The 15,222-nt window shown below is 37.3% G+C and overlaps 1 protein-coding gene across 2 annotated transcripts in view; it reads left to right on the forward strand.

Moving 5' to 3' along the window:
- Positions 1 to 1,918: 1,918 nt before the first annotated feature.
- The window catches only part of ezrb (ezrin b), a 37,456-nt gene continuing 24,152 nt past the window's right edge, over positions 1,919 to 15,222 (forward strand). Inside the window, exons 1-4 of one of the 2 annotated variants that reach the window (XM_073855634.1) lie at positions 1,919 to 2,265; positions 2,347 to 2,383; positions 3,023 to 3,110; positions 10,788 to 10,871. In XM_073855634.1, coding sequence (XP_073711735.1) covers positions 3,099 to 3,110; positions 10,788 to 10,871 — 96 coding nt within the window. In that variant the 5' untranslated portion in view covers positions 1,919 to 2,265; positions 2,347 to 2,383; positions 3,023 to 3,098. The remainder of the gene's footprint in view (positions 2,266 to 2,346; positions 2,384 to 3,022; positions 3,111 to 10,787; positions 10,872 to 15,222) is intronic. The other variant, XM_073855633.1, reaches the window with a different exon arrangement.

Consider the following 15,222-nt stretch of genomic DNA (forward strand, 5'->3'; position numbering starts at 1 on the left):
TTTTCGAGGGCGCACAATTCGAAGTTCATCACAACATGTATGTGGTATTTCTGACAAATTGGGTTGCTGCAATTTTGAAAATAAAAATTCCAAATTTGACTAATGTATGGTCAAATTATTAAATCATCAGTCCTTACGTCAGGAGCGATGTTATGAGCTTGGTTGAGACCATAAGATAAGGGATTTTTTTGCCATTTTCTTAACTATGTCAAGTAAATGTGTCTTTACCATCACAACATCGAATATATGTAAAAAATAAAACTTAAATGATAAATCAGTGCTTTTAAAACATTTTGTGGTTTACATGTAATCTAATTTATCTTGAAATCTTGAACTTCATGAGATTTTTACTTGCAAGATGAATTATAGTCATTTACGTATCTAAATTTCTGATTCATCAATCTACTCTGGCTTGGAATCTAAGCTTATTTTAAGTGAATGCCATATATCAAAACTTTAAATACATCATTAGAAATGTATAATTGTAGGATTGATTGTTATTTATACATAATTTATTAGCTAAATTATGTATTGTGCTGGTAATGACTGTTCTGGTAATGACATTTTGTCAAAAAACTAGCCCTATAGCTAAGATAATGACAAAGCAAGTGTAGCTAGCTTTCTACATGTAATGTACACCATTTTAACTATTAAAGTGATAAAAATATTTCAAAAATGTTTAAAAATACAGAAATACAACACATATGGTAATGACGCAATAAGTGTAAAGAATAAAGAGTATTTACTTACTTTTCTGGACATCAAGGCATCAGTCTTGCAGCTTGAAATCCATGTGCTCCACTATGTCATTAGGTTATCATGGCTACCAAAATAAACTTTGATGAAAAAACAGTGAGAAAGTCCCTTTATGCAGAGCGTGTTGGTAATGACAGCTTAACCATGGAACAGATAGAAATTACGCAAAATAAAGTACAAAATGCATATGCTTAATACGTGCATGTAGTTTATAAGTTCAAGTAACATTTAATTCATATGCATAAATTTTTTAATAATTCGTGATAAATAATGTTTGAGATATAGCACGACATGTGAAACTCTGGTGAAGTACAACACCATAACACAGATATTGTACCACAAAACACCAATAAAATGTGATAAAATTATTAGTAAGAGCAGCCATAAAAAAGTCTAGGCTTGTTTTTGTTTATACTAATTAATGGTGCTCAAATTTATTAGATTTGATTAGTTTTTAATAGAATTACAACCTGGGGACATAAATAGGCCTGAATTATGTAGTTCGTCGTGTGTGGCTCGTCATTTCAAAATATGTGTTTGTGTAAACTTATTGCATCATGCGTTTTGTCAAAACAAGTGCTGCTGCGTTTTCCAGATACTCGCTTAATCTCGAGTTTAGTGTTAAGTGAGTGTCTTGCAAGTATTTTGCACGTGAGCGTCTCTTTTATCACAAACGGTTTCGACGCGTGTGCAGCAGGCACTTATTTTGACATGACGCATGATGCAAATAGGTTTACATGACGCAACAAACACATATTTTGACCTTACGAGCAACAAACTATGAACACATATTTTGAATTCGCGCTCCTCAGAAGAGAAGTCACCGGCCGCCACTGAGTGAACCTGTACCCAAATGCATTAAAAGAAATACAAACTTGTGTAAAAATGAGGAATTAGAAGGGTTATAAGGAGAATATAAACAATACAAATAATGATAAATAATACAAATAAATAAAACATTTCAGTTTACAAAAATGATGCCAAACTGAACATCAGGCTGAAAACAAGACTCAAACAAACTTCTTTGACCTTCAACAGCACATACATTTGTTACATTATTTCACTTCACTTTGTCAGGAAAAGCATAATAAAATATTCCAGTGAACACATTGTACCAAATAAAGCCTCAGGTTGAGAGGAAGTCCTCTTAAAGGGGCAGGCACTCGATCACTCGATAGTCTGCATAGCGCAGGGCACCTGTCTCCTTATCTCCCGTAATTATAAGCATTGCAGTCATTTTTCAAGCGACTAGCCTGCTGAGTTTTGGTGCAAGCAGTTTCTCATCATGATGTGACTCGGAGCCACTTGAGGTGCTCGCGTTATTGATCGCATCCGTCGTCGTGGGCGTCGAGACGCACTGTCAAACAGGAACTGTAGCCGCTGGCTTTCATCTGAGCGCACAAAGGTGAGCGCGCTGCGTCAGCCATATTACCGCCGCAGGACTCCGAGCTCGGTTCCGCGGAGGGAGGGGAGATTTTCGGCTGGAGCTTCACTGACTCACCTGCTCTGGTAAGAACTGCTTCTAGCGATTTTTATGGCTCAAATATTGCGATACAGCTACTGAAGTTCGCTGCGTTTGTGTTTGTACAGACGCCGCCCCGGTTCAAAGACAAATCTCTACCAACAGGTGCTGCTTTGATTATTCTAGTGGGATTGTATCTTTCCGTAGGCTACATCATGTGCGATTTGAAAGGAAAATGCGTTTTGGGCTAGTTAGTAACGACCATTAACATATGAGACAATAATCTAAATGGTAACCTAACTCTATCTCCACCGTTCCCTTAATACAAAACTCAAACAGATCAAACTACAGTACCGCAAATAAACTAAGCCAAAATGTTCAGCTCGTCTTACACATTTTATTTCGCTTTCATTTACTTGTAATGACTCTGTTTGTGTCAAATATGTTTTTCTTAATGAACATCAAGCATCCTCTAAACTTAATGAGTTTTTACGCTCCTTTACGGCGGGCGGTAATCGATACCAAATATTTGATTTAATCCGCTATTAAAGTTCGATCTTTGGCAAACCGAGACGCGAGTAAATATTTGTAGAATGGGGTGGGGACTTTAAATTCAAAGGCGGTGTTACCTCTTGTGGCATTTTGGGTGAGGCTCTCATAATCTTGAGTTCCAGTTTTTAATCGTGATTCATATGGCTGTACATTGTGCGTCAGGACTCACCGATGTTTAAATGACAAGTTTGGCTGCGCGTGAGTCAGTATCAGTTGCGCTTCTCAAACGCGCTTTTCCTCTTTCTGCTTCAGAGTCTCCGTGGGAAAGATCCAAGCTGTTCTGACACTGCGATACTTTGAGAAGAGATCTACAATACCAGGATTGAAAATGCCTAAACCTGTAAATGTTCACTGAAGCTTAAACTTGATTTTACAAACATTTTGAGAGAATCAGTCTGAAGTATTCATTAGTTTAAGTATATCTTGACTTTCACTTTATACATAAGGGTTTTGTTCTATTTGCACCTTTATTCGGCTCATTTGTCTTTGTGTACAACAGTAACAATGTGAATATGTGACTAACATTGCGGTTCAAATGGACGGATTTGCATTCTCCGAAACTGGAACGGTTCAGTTTTGAATGTTATCAGTGTCTGCTTACCAACCCTTTGCCAGACAGACGTGCTTGGAACATTCATGCCGTCTGAAGCATGTGTTGTTGGTTTGTTGAGAAGGTTAGACGGTTGTCAGGAACAGGACAGGAAATGACATCATCGTGCTGCTTTCCTCAGAGCTCCTCATTCATGCCTGGCACTCAGCACTGCCTGTTTCAGCACTGAATACAAGGACTTGTTCTCGGTGTCAGCGTGGGTGAAAGTGGAGGATTTGTTCATTATTTGGGTTCAAAAGTGTCCTGTTTCAAGACTTTCAACTATGGGTTATCAGTAAACGCATTAAACAAGATGATCATCTCTAACGTACAAGACAGATTTAGTCACTTTAATTATTAATTCATTAAAGATATTACTTCATCTTTCTTTCTTGACACTCATTATAGTACTGTACAGTTAGTACTGTATAATATTAAGTTTGTGAGCATAGCAATATGATTACTTCTCTTATATCTTAAAAAAAGAGCGGATCAGGAAATAAAAGTTGGATTAAGGTTTTAAATTACTTCTGTGTCTCGATATTTTTAACTCTTGTTTCAAAACGTGTTTTAAGTTTGTTTAATCGGTTTCCTCCCAAAACTTTGTTATCATTTGTTCTTTTGAATAATTGATAACCAAACAATGGCTGTTACGCCCTTTGGTGATGTAGCACAAAAGCTCATTGTGTTGTAATCAATCCTCATGTGCGCTTTGGCTTATGCTCATACCAGCTCAACGAAAGACTAGCTGAGTTTCCATCACCCTGATTTTGTGCACATTTTCAAGTATCACCTAAGAATCGAGTGATGTAAATGGCAAATTTCGATTAAAAATCACTTGATTCGCAAAAGTTGAGGTGGTTTTTGGCTTATGTGAAAAAGAATAAATGCAAATAATGGGAGAATTTGCCGCATTTGCCGAATACATTTTGACGTACTGTAAATTAAACCCACGTGACTGATCATCTAGGTGGGTACTGTATAGTATGAATATTGACAGTATGAATTAATTCGGACGTACTACATCCGTCACATGACACACGTTGTCAAAACAAAGTTAGTCGTTAACTGGAATGACAATAAACAAGCGCAATTTAACCACAAGGCACAGCTGATTAATATATGTATTTGCATTTTATTAGAGCTGCGTTACCGCTTTTGGACATGGCATTTTTTAATAAAACAAGGCCCCTGTTGTCTAACATCATCACCTGGCGGCCATCTTACCACAGGCAGCTCGCTCACTCGTAGCATTGAATTTAATGGTGCAGGAACTTTTAAATGACCATAACTTGCTCAATTTTCTACCGATTTCAAACGGTTTGGTTTCTTACAAACGTTATAAACGTGGCTATTATTCTGGATGCTTTAACATGATTCATGAATATTATTAAGTATGCAGTGTCATAGGTACATCTCTGACGTTTATAACAAACCAAACCGTTTGAAAATTGGTAAAAAATTGAGCAAGTTATGGTCATTTAAAAGTACCTGCTCCATTAAACTCAATGCTACGAGTGAGCGAGCACCCTGTGGTAAGATGGCCGCCAAATGCGAACGTTCCACTCAATTGGCCAGCAGCGCGAGTGAGACATCTAGCCTTTATACAAATCTATGCTTTTCGCTTACTGTTTTTGGAATACTATGAATTTGGCATACTACTTGCCTTGCCTACACACCTACTATATAGTATGAAAGTAGGCAGTTTCGGACGCAGCCTTTGTCTTTGCCACCTATGGGACTTGACTTTGTGCTATCAGTGCCTGCGTGGAAAAAGTCTGGATTTTTTTCTTTTGTGCACAGCATCAAGTTTGGCAATTACAGGCTGCACTGCTAGTAAACTTATAACTTGCCTAATTGTAATTAAATGTTGGTTAATAAAACTGTTGGTTAATAGGTTAGCAATATCACAGTCATTTACTCGAACAACTTGATGGAAACGCATCACATTTGTTTATTTATTTATTTTGCGAATTTTGAAAAGATTCATTTTCCGTTTGGATGGAAACCCAGCTACTAACAGAACTGTCCAGATTAGAAAGACAATTTGAAGGACAGAGTTTGTTGAACTCCGGAGTCTGGACAAATAAATATGATGTTGGAGTGGTTGGATGGTTTCTCTACTGTTGTTTTGGCTTATATACACCTATATACACCCAATATACACCTATAATATATAGGTGGTCAGTTATCAATTTTGGGTTATTGAGGCACCTGTTAAGCCTGGTATACACTGCACGATTCTTGGTTGTTCCAGACGAAAGATTGCCATCGTGAAACAATCGTCGTGATTTCTGTGATCGTGGCTCTTCATCGGTGGTCCTATGTCGTACAGTGAGAGAGGTTCAAAGACAACCGTTTTCCCGGTTTTGCATCCAAAGATAGCCTACGATAGTTTTCTGTCAGTGTCAGAAATTCAACACGATCACCACACAGTGTGTTTGGTGCTACGACCTGCGTACCGGTATTTGTTTACCATGAGCGCATGCTGGTGACGTTGCGCTAACGTGTGACGCCGCCGCCAAAGCTTCCGTCTCATCATCGCCTGTCGTACCCGAGTTTAAACGATCTATGTCGCACAGTGTGATAAGGTAATGATCTTATAGGAGGGCAGAAACCCTCAGTGTATTCTGGGTTTAAGGTTCTATAAGATCTAGGGGCGGTTTCCCAGACAGGGATTAGACTAGTCCTAGACCAAAATAAATGTAAGGGCTGTCCAAACTGAAAACAACTTTCACTGACATATCTTAAAATACATCGGTGCCCTTTGTTTTGCCTCAAAATGCACACAAGTAATGTTTTCATTAAGGCATGTTTGTTTGTTAAAACTAGTTATATTTCATATTGAGTTTTGTTAATATATCGTTAATTCTTCCCATTGGGATGCTGGATGGAATCATACTGTCTATAGAGCCTGATATGACCCTTCTTTGCAACTGAAGCTCTGCCAGGATTGTACACTGAGTTCAGACGTTAGCTTTCCTTGGTGTGGAGCTGTATATTTTTAAACGGGGAGGAAAACCCTGTCTTTGACTTATTTTCATCATATGCTTTTTTTAGTAAAGGTGATTGTGACATCTCACATTGACTTGCATGTAAACGTTAATTGTACATGCATGCATTATTTTGTAAGTGATAGTCCTTATCTTTGCTATCTTCCTATTAATCTGATGGCCTGTCGCCCAGTGACGCTGATCAGAACCTGAGCTCAGAGTATTGCAGCCAAAAATGTTTGTCTGCCTTTTTTTCAAGTCGAGAGCAATGCGGAGAAATGGCGAAACTATTAAAATGCAGACTGATGCAGGAGGTGGATCGCTGGATGGGTGTTTCTGAAAGAGTCCCTTTGTTTGGCTCAGTAAATGGATACCCCTCCATCTCCCCCTCTGTGGCCAGTAGGATGGCAGTCTTTAAACTGAACTTTTACCACCAGATTTCAGGCCCGTGATTGTCTGTAGAGGCTTTATGTCAAGTTTCTTGTTTTAAATATTTGCAACAGTATATTAATTAGTTAACACCAGGTATGAATGTGTAATTTGTGCACGTGAGCATGAATGTGTGAAAGCTGCTGCTGTTTTCATGGTTCAGGATGGGTCCCAGCAGTCCTCACTGAGCTTTGTACAGGACGTTCTTTAATTATTATGATTGCTGTAGTGTCAATTGTTTTATCACACATTCATTTCATTTAATTAAATCATACAGTATCTTTAGAGAAAGTGTGCCGTGCTGGTATGGTTTCATAGAGCAGGGTACATAAAGTGGGGTCTGGGGACCCCTTGTGGTCTGTAATCTATACCCAGTGGTTCTGCTATAGAATAGAGGTATACAGTTGGCTATTTAGACCACGAGACACAATTTACCATTAAACATTTTCCTTCTCTAAAGTTGGAAATGAGCAGCATGCCAACACAACAGGCACTCACATGCTCTGGCATTTATGGTGATGATCTTTTCTTTATATTCTGTAATATTTTTATGTAACGCCAAATGTGCTTCATGAAAAGGGGTTATCTGATGTCATTTCATGTTTTCCTTTGTCTTTGGAGCATTAAAAGCTGTTTGTGCATGTAGAAGATCTGTAAGGTCTCAAACTTAAAGAGATATTCTTTCTAAAATTAAAGGCTTTTGTGTGAAACCGAAAGGTTTTTGGATGTTAAAGGTTCTTTTTAAACCATACAGCCAAATAAGTTGGCATTTTTAAGCACCTACATTTAAAATAGTTCAATAAATTATGGAAGGCATATGCTTAATAACTTTTATAAAGGGGATTTTTTTCCCAGTCCCTAAAAAGTTTGAGAACCCTGCCATAGAGAACCTTTAACATCTGAGGAATCTTTTTTTTCAAAAAAAGTTCTTTGTGGTGAAAATGGTTCTTCAGCTTATTAAAATTTAAGACAGAAGAACCATTTCTATGGCATCGCTGTGAAGAACCTTTCAAGCACCTTTATTTTTCACAGTGTATTAAATGCAACGGCACATTTGTGAGCGTCATGTTAGTTTTATATAACCGTTTTGTAAACAACTTGGTGTAGAGTAAAAATCAATTACCAGTTTGACGAAGTAGTTACAAAAGAAGCCATAACGCAAGCAACACAACTGACTGGGACGGTGGAATTGACCGGAAGCAATTTCACCTCAGCACAAAGTAATCTCTCTGCTCCACGTTTTCCATTTCTTTCTGTCCCCAGCTGTTTTTAAGGTTCAGGGAACGTCTCACACCTGTTCTCACAGGTTCACTTGTCTTACACTGGTGATATACTAAAGTGTGCTTTCTTCATTCTCAGTACGATACAAACTTTAGCTGCGTTTCCATTACAGATTTGCGCAAAACTTATGCAATTATTGTTTTTTTAAATGTCGATAATTTTTTTTTTATTACAGCGTTTCCGCTAACTGATGATGTGCGACCAAAACATAGTTTTCCTGTAATTGCGAATAATCGTTTGCAGAATATAAGTTTTTGTTTACATCATATGTGTGTGCACTTTGTATAATAATTATGTAAATATAAATACTAGGGCTGTGACTATTAATCGTGCAAATGCGCATTTTCTCAATGAATGAATTTGAAAGAATTACGGTGAAATGCCGCCACATCCAAACAGAAACGCCATTTGTGCCACAGAAGTACAAACGCTATTCCATGAAATGTCTACAGGAATATTAATATCGCTGTTCTTCATATTGTTTCAGGTATTTTCACGATAATAAAAATATTTAGAATTATTGTGTTTGAGTGTTGCTTTTTTAAATGCACATTGTAAACGACTCAAACTCAAAGAGATTTTAGATTGATAAGGACTCTTCCTACTGATCACAGAGCCGTAGTACACGCACAAACTGTGCATGAAACACAGAGTCTGAGCCTTGCGATTCAGAATCGATTTCAGACAGGTCTTTTTAATGGGGAACGCAATGTGTCGTCACAGCCCTAATAAATACACATGCATGTATAATTTTAAGATTTATGTATTTATAATCATAAAATATAATAATAATAATAATAACAAAAACTTTTATTCTGCAAACGATAAATTGCGATTAATCGTTTTGCAGCTAGTACGTTATTTTAAATCAAACAGATGTTTGAGTTTTATCCAAACAATATTGGCAAGGAAAGCCTTTTTTACTTGGAAGCAAACAACTATGATGTGATTCTGGGAGGTTTTAGTACAAACTGCCTCATCTTCAAATAATGATTAAGTGATTAAATACATCAGTTGACCTGAAAATGTGAATAATTTGTTTCCATTGCAGTTTTGCGAAATGCATCTTTTCCGAGTTGCCTGAAAAACCTAATGCGAGTGTAAAAAGATTTTTACGATATTATAAAGTTTTTGCGAAATTAACATGTTTCCATTGGTCGCATTTTCAATTTGCAGTGTCAATTTGGGCAAAAGTAATGGAAAGGAATGGAAAGCTACTGAGGAATCCCAGTTCCTTTATGCTAAATAAGTACTCTTTTTTTATCGTCTAAAGGAGCAAAGCTTGTTGTGTGAACTTTCACATAAAAATACATTTTCTGTTTGAACTGCTGGAAAATGTGGGAGTTGTATAATCTGATCTTTGTTATGGTCTGAATTGTTGTGCGAGTTTCTGTTTTGCATGGTTATGGTGAGACATTTGTTTGTTTTAAGGCAGTAACTTCATTATGACTTCTTTTCTTGCCTCCCAGACAACTTAATGCTCACACCCAGTACCGAGCATTTTGTGGATCTCCACCAATTGTCAACAGTTCACTTCTTTTTGTTCTTCCCCCTTTAGTTTTTAACAGAGTCCGTGAAATCCCATGAGTCTGAATCAATGGAAATGTTTTTAGACTTATAATCAACCTTGAAAGATTCATCTAAACAATGTAAATTCTTGTGTGTTGAAGCGTTCTTTTAGTCTGATTCTTTTCTTGTACATGAGAGAATCTTAAAGTACCTCTCATACATGTAAATTGATTCTCACAAACGGTACCTTGTTCTTTGATTTTGTGTCATCCAGTTTTCCAGTTTTATCTTAGGAGATTCCTTAAAAATGAGCCATTGTTTTTCTGTAAAATGCTGCAAATGTAAATATAAAGTGGCCACGGCCTTTTACTTGTTTACTTAATCGCGTCAACCATTAACTCTAGAATAGAGTAGCGTTTTCCCTTTTCAAATAGTGGCCGAGCTGCATTGTTCTGTGCAGCCACTCCTGTGCTTCTCTGTTCAAGTGAAAATTGACTGTAGCACATTGACAACTTAATCATTAATGTCTGTCTCAATGTTGTCAGCACCACAGTCTCACTTTTGCCTGTGCATTTACATGAACGCATTTGCCAGACACTTTTATTCAAAGCAAGGTATTCATCTTTTTATCAGCATGTGTGTTTCCTTGGTTCAACCCAATGGCCTTTTGCGCTGTTAATGCAGTACTCTATCATTGAGCTATTCATTGCATTTGGCAGATGCTTTTTCATAAGCGGCTTGCAGTGCAATACAAGGAATACATTTTCCATGTCTTCCATGTCCAATATGCCGCTATTTGGGTGGGAGCAAAAGCGCTGTTTTCATGTCTGTACCTTTAAATGCAAATTAGCTCCTCTCTCCAGTGAGCGCTTTTGGCTCAAAATAGATCTGATTCCTGTGAATACAGGATAGTCTGAATAGTATATTTAGCCACATACGTGCATGCTAACAAACACATTTAGAGAAGTTTCTTGGTAAAATTAACCAGTCAGTCGTGACCATGGGCGTGGCGTTGTCAATGTGACATCACATTAACAAGAGAATTAAAACCGCATGTCTAATGAGACTGCTTTAGTTTAATAGGGATAAAAAAAGAAGCAGTGGGGGAATCTTGTAAGTGGATTCACTTAATGGATAACTATTTTCTTCAGTTTTAGTGTTTTTGCCAGCATTGGTGTTTTTGGCTAACACACTTTCTTTCCTTTTCTCTCCTCAGGTAAATGTTCGCGTCACTACGATGGACGCTGAGCTGGAGTTTGCCGTCCAGCCCAGCACAACTGGCAAACAGCTCTTTGATCAGGTCTGTACAACTTCACAGCTACACAGGACATTGCTGAACTAACCAATATGGCGAATACTACCTTTCCACTGCACACGACATTTGGACATGACTGTCGGAGATCGCCACCTAGTGGGAGTAGTAATGCACGTCCAATTTGAACGTAAATTATTATTTATCAGTAATATATCTTTTTTTTAAGGATTTAAGTGTTACTGATAAAGTTTAACGAAGTTACGTTTTCACATCGCGCACAGTGTTTTGATGGGAGTATACTGAAATACTTTAATTCTAGTTGGCTGGTCGCATGCAGTCTAGTCACTCAAAATGATTATTTTTATGCATTCAACAGTGTCAAAAATAAAGGTACAAAGTTGTCACTGGGGCAGTACCCATTAAAAAAGGTCCTTATATGTATCATTTACCTTTGAAGTACTAATATGCACTTTTTAAAAGGGTACTGCCCCAGTGACAACTTTTGTACCTTTATTTCTGAGAGTTGAAGCTCATATCGGATCTGAAAATTTAACATCCGCAGATGATCGCAACCCCATGCAGCTTTTGTGCGACTCTCTATGGGAAATAAATGACCTTTTTTTGTGTGCAGTGAAAAGGCGCCATTACAGCTTTGATGTTGAATGATATCCAGTGTGTATGTTTTGACCAAATAATGCTAGAGTAAGATGAATATCACACCAGGAGCAGATGAACACTTTTTAGCCTTTTACCTGTCTGTCAGCTGTCACAGGATTCGCTTAAAAATCATGTTTTCTGCTTATCACGAAATGGCCTGGTGATAAGAAATCAAATGTGAAGATTCATTACGCATATCATAATCCCTGAGAGAGGAAAAATCCTAATGTGAATACAATGCTAAATCATATCAACTATCATTTTAAAAAACACCAACCCAGTTGTCCCAGCTCTTAAAAGTTCAATGTTGATCTGTAATCTGTCAATATAATCCCGCAATGACAGCTGCTCATTCTCTTCCCAAAACCTCTTGATCTTGTGCAAATTCGTGTCTCTTAGCTGATGCAGAAAGAAGAAAGACTCTTCCAAGAATTGTAAACGGTTACTTAGGGAAATGTTATAAGGCAAATCAAGACAAACAAAGGATTTCCATTTGTTTTTGTATGACATGCAAATCGTCATGCAAACAAAAGCAGGGGAAAGTTGATACAATATTTCAGTAAAAATAAAGAGGGATTGGATTGTAAATGCAGAATGATAAAAAAATAGGGCTGCAACAACTAATTGATCAAATCAGTACTAATTGATTTTGAAATTTGTCAATGAATAATTTTATAATGATGATTTTGACATTTCAAAGCTCCACAAACTTTTTCATATTTAAGGCTTAAAATATCAAAACACAAATGTTATACTGTATTAGTAAAACTCTGTAGTAGTGTGTGGCTTTTCCACTTTTAAAAGTACACTTACACGCGAATACCCTAATTTAGTGCCTTATTTAGCTATAATAAGTGAAAAATCTAATTTAATAAATATTTAGACTTTTATCCGATTAGACAATAAATAAAAAAACAAATCGCCCGATTAATCGATTATGAATAAAATCATTAGTTGCAGCCCTAGATCAAATTACATTTTATACAACCAGATCTCACGAAAATTTGTATTTCACGAGGTGGCCAATTGGAAGTTAATTATACAAACATGTATGGGTATTAAAAAAGCATTATATAGCCACATCCCTAACCCCGCCCCTAAACCAACAGCAGATCATACTAAAACCGAGGTGCAATGAAACCAATACGGAAGTCATTTCAACTTCAATTCATCGTGTGGCCGTCGAGTCAATTTCCATAGACCTCCATGTTAAAATGCCCAACTTTACAGCAGAAATAATGTTTACAGCCTGCCTGGTACCAAAAGTGTTTTTGGTTTAAATGGCTAAGTTTATCCTTCATTACAACTGTGAGGGTGGTGAATATTTTGGTAACTTATCTTTGTAAATTATATTAAGCCTTAAACTTCTGCATAATTAAGGGCGTGGCCACTTGAGTGACGGGCGAACAGCCACTGCCGTCAGTAGAATCGAGCTACCCGGGTGTGGTTTTAGCAACCAGCCACCTCAGCTTCACCCATGTCCCGCCTCTTTACCCATTTTCATTTATCTGTGAGTGATTTGCGGTGACGCACGGCCAAGATGGTGACGGCCGGCACCACCTACTATTGTCTTCAAAAAAGCTTTTCACAAACCTGTGGGTGATGTCATGAACACTACGTCCATATTTTTACACTATATGACTAAAACGAATTAATGCCAACGTATGAATTCATACAAATCAGCCATCAAATTAACCATCTGAGATTGTTGTATGTTTAGATGCAAAAGTCGCTAAACGACAACTCTGTCAGAAATTAGATAATGATATTAACCGAATGCTCTCGCCACGTATTGTAAGTTTATGAAATACTTTTGCTTGCACTTAGAGGGTTTTGCATCAATCCTGCATATGGAAGTAAATGTGATTTTTATCATGGACCTTACAAAACAAAACTCCCAGAGTTCATTGGGAAACCGTCTGTCAGTAGCACCAACGCCGATGACCTAATTTAATTAATGGCTTGGTGACATGGGATAATCTCTTGTAAATAGCAACAGACACACAGTAAACCTCTCAGGAAAGGTTTTTCTTGTTTAAAAGCACATCCCTTGACACGTGACTCATCGAGCACATCATTGGATTGGTCATTGACTGCCACGACTGTGGAAACGGTGAATCTGGGCCGTTAAACTCCCATCACACTTTAGTTTTCTCCGTGTGGAACAGAAGCCACGGCCGAGCACTCTTTAGTTTCGAGCGAACTCGTGCTCTTAAAGAGCCAGTCATGAGCTTTGAATAGCAAACAGCACAGATAAGAGGTTTTCACTGAACCCCTCAGGAAATACAGCTGTACGTGCTGGGCGGTCTGAGTTGCATGCAAAACATCTTGTTGAAAGTTGACCTGTATGCATTTGTTTTAAAGCAAAGCTCTTAAAGGAACGGTTCACCCAAAAATAACATTGTCATCATTTATTTAACCCCAGGTTGTTTCAAACACAAAGCAATATTTCTAACCAAACAGTTCTGGAGCACCATCGACTTTCGTAGTATTTCTTTCCTTCAATGGAAGTCAATGGTGGCCCAGATTTGCTCTAAATCTCATTATACATTTGTGTACATCGAATGGCCACAGTGGGTTGTGGTCTACATCACATAGGAACCCAATACAATTGTCACTACTGAGGTCAAACCTTCTGTGATGAATCTTAGGGTTTCTCATTCAGATTCACAAATTTTAGAGCTGTGAATATTGTTAGTAAATGGCAGCATACATTTGTGTTGGTATCTAAACAATAAAAACACAAAGATGTCATGTGCTCACAAGTCATGGGGACTGTTGCTGAGATACTTTTATTTTCTGTTTTGTTTTATTATATGGCGTAAAAGTGTAAATATTCTGCCAAACATCATCTTTTGTGATGTGTGAAAAACAAAGTCATTTTTGAATAACATGAGTGTATTTTCACACAATTTTCATTTTCGGGGGTTAACCAACCTCTTACACATCCTGTTATGTTAAAATTGTATGTAAAATATTGCCTCATTTCCTCATTTGTCCTAAACTGTATGGGTGCTGTGATAACACCGTGTGACCGTTTAACTGGGTGCAAGTCCACATGTTGATCTGATTGTGCTAAAAAAAGGAAATTGGCCTAACTATTTAACGTCGCTGTTTGAAAAAAACCGTAACCATTTGTGAAAGCAGGTCACTTAGTTTTTGCTTTTGAAATGTAGATCTGCTTTGTGGAGTACTGTAGCTTTACCATCCCGTTTTCTAGACGCCGAAAACCTGTTCCACTGGTTTACAACATTTTTGTTCCGCCATTGTAACCAGCTTATAAAAACTTTTTTTTTCAGGGATGTGGTGTGAGTTTAACTGTTGATAGAAGGCGATAGAAAAGTGAAACATAGTTAGTTGATGAGATTGTTATTGTCGAAGTGTTGCCTTTGTTAAAGTCGCCTTTGTTAAAGTCACGTTTGTCATGATTGTTGGAAGAAGTTATTTACTGTTAAGGTTTCAACTATATTATTGCATGTTTATAAGTCTGTCTGTCTGAAGTCTCTCTGTAGATCTGCTGGAACTACTAATGACTTTACTCTTCAGGGTTTTTTTTTTTTTTTGGTTACACTTTACAATAAGGTTCAGTAGTTAACATTAGTGAACTAACATGAAGAAACAATTAACAGCTTTATTTCTATTAACTAACATTTACAAAGATAAATAAATACTGTAACAAATGTATTGCTCATGGTTGGTTCATGTTAATCATACTAATCGACCTTATTGTAAAGTGTTA

The sequence above is a fragment of the Misgurnus anguillicaudatus genome, chromosome 18, assembly GCF_027580225.2.
Source record: "Misgurnus anguillicaudatus chromosome 18, ASM2758022v2, whole genome shotgun sequence".
Taxonomy (NCBI): Eukaryota; Metazoa; Chordata; class Actinopteri; order Cypriniformes; family Cobitidae; genus Misgurnus; species Misgurnus anguillicaudatus.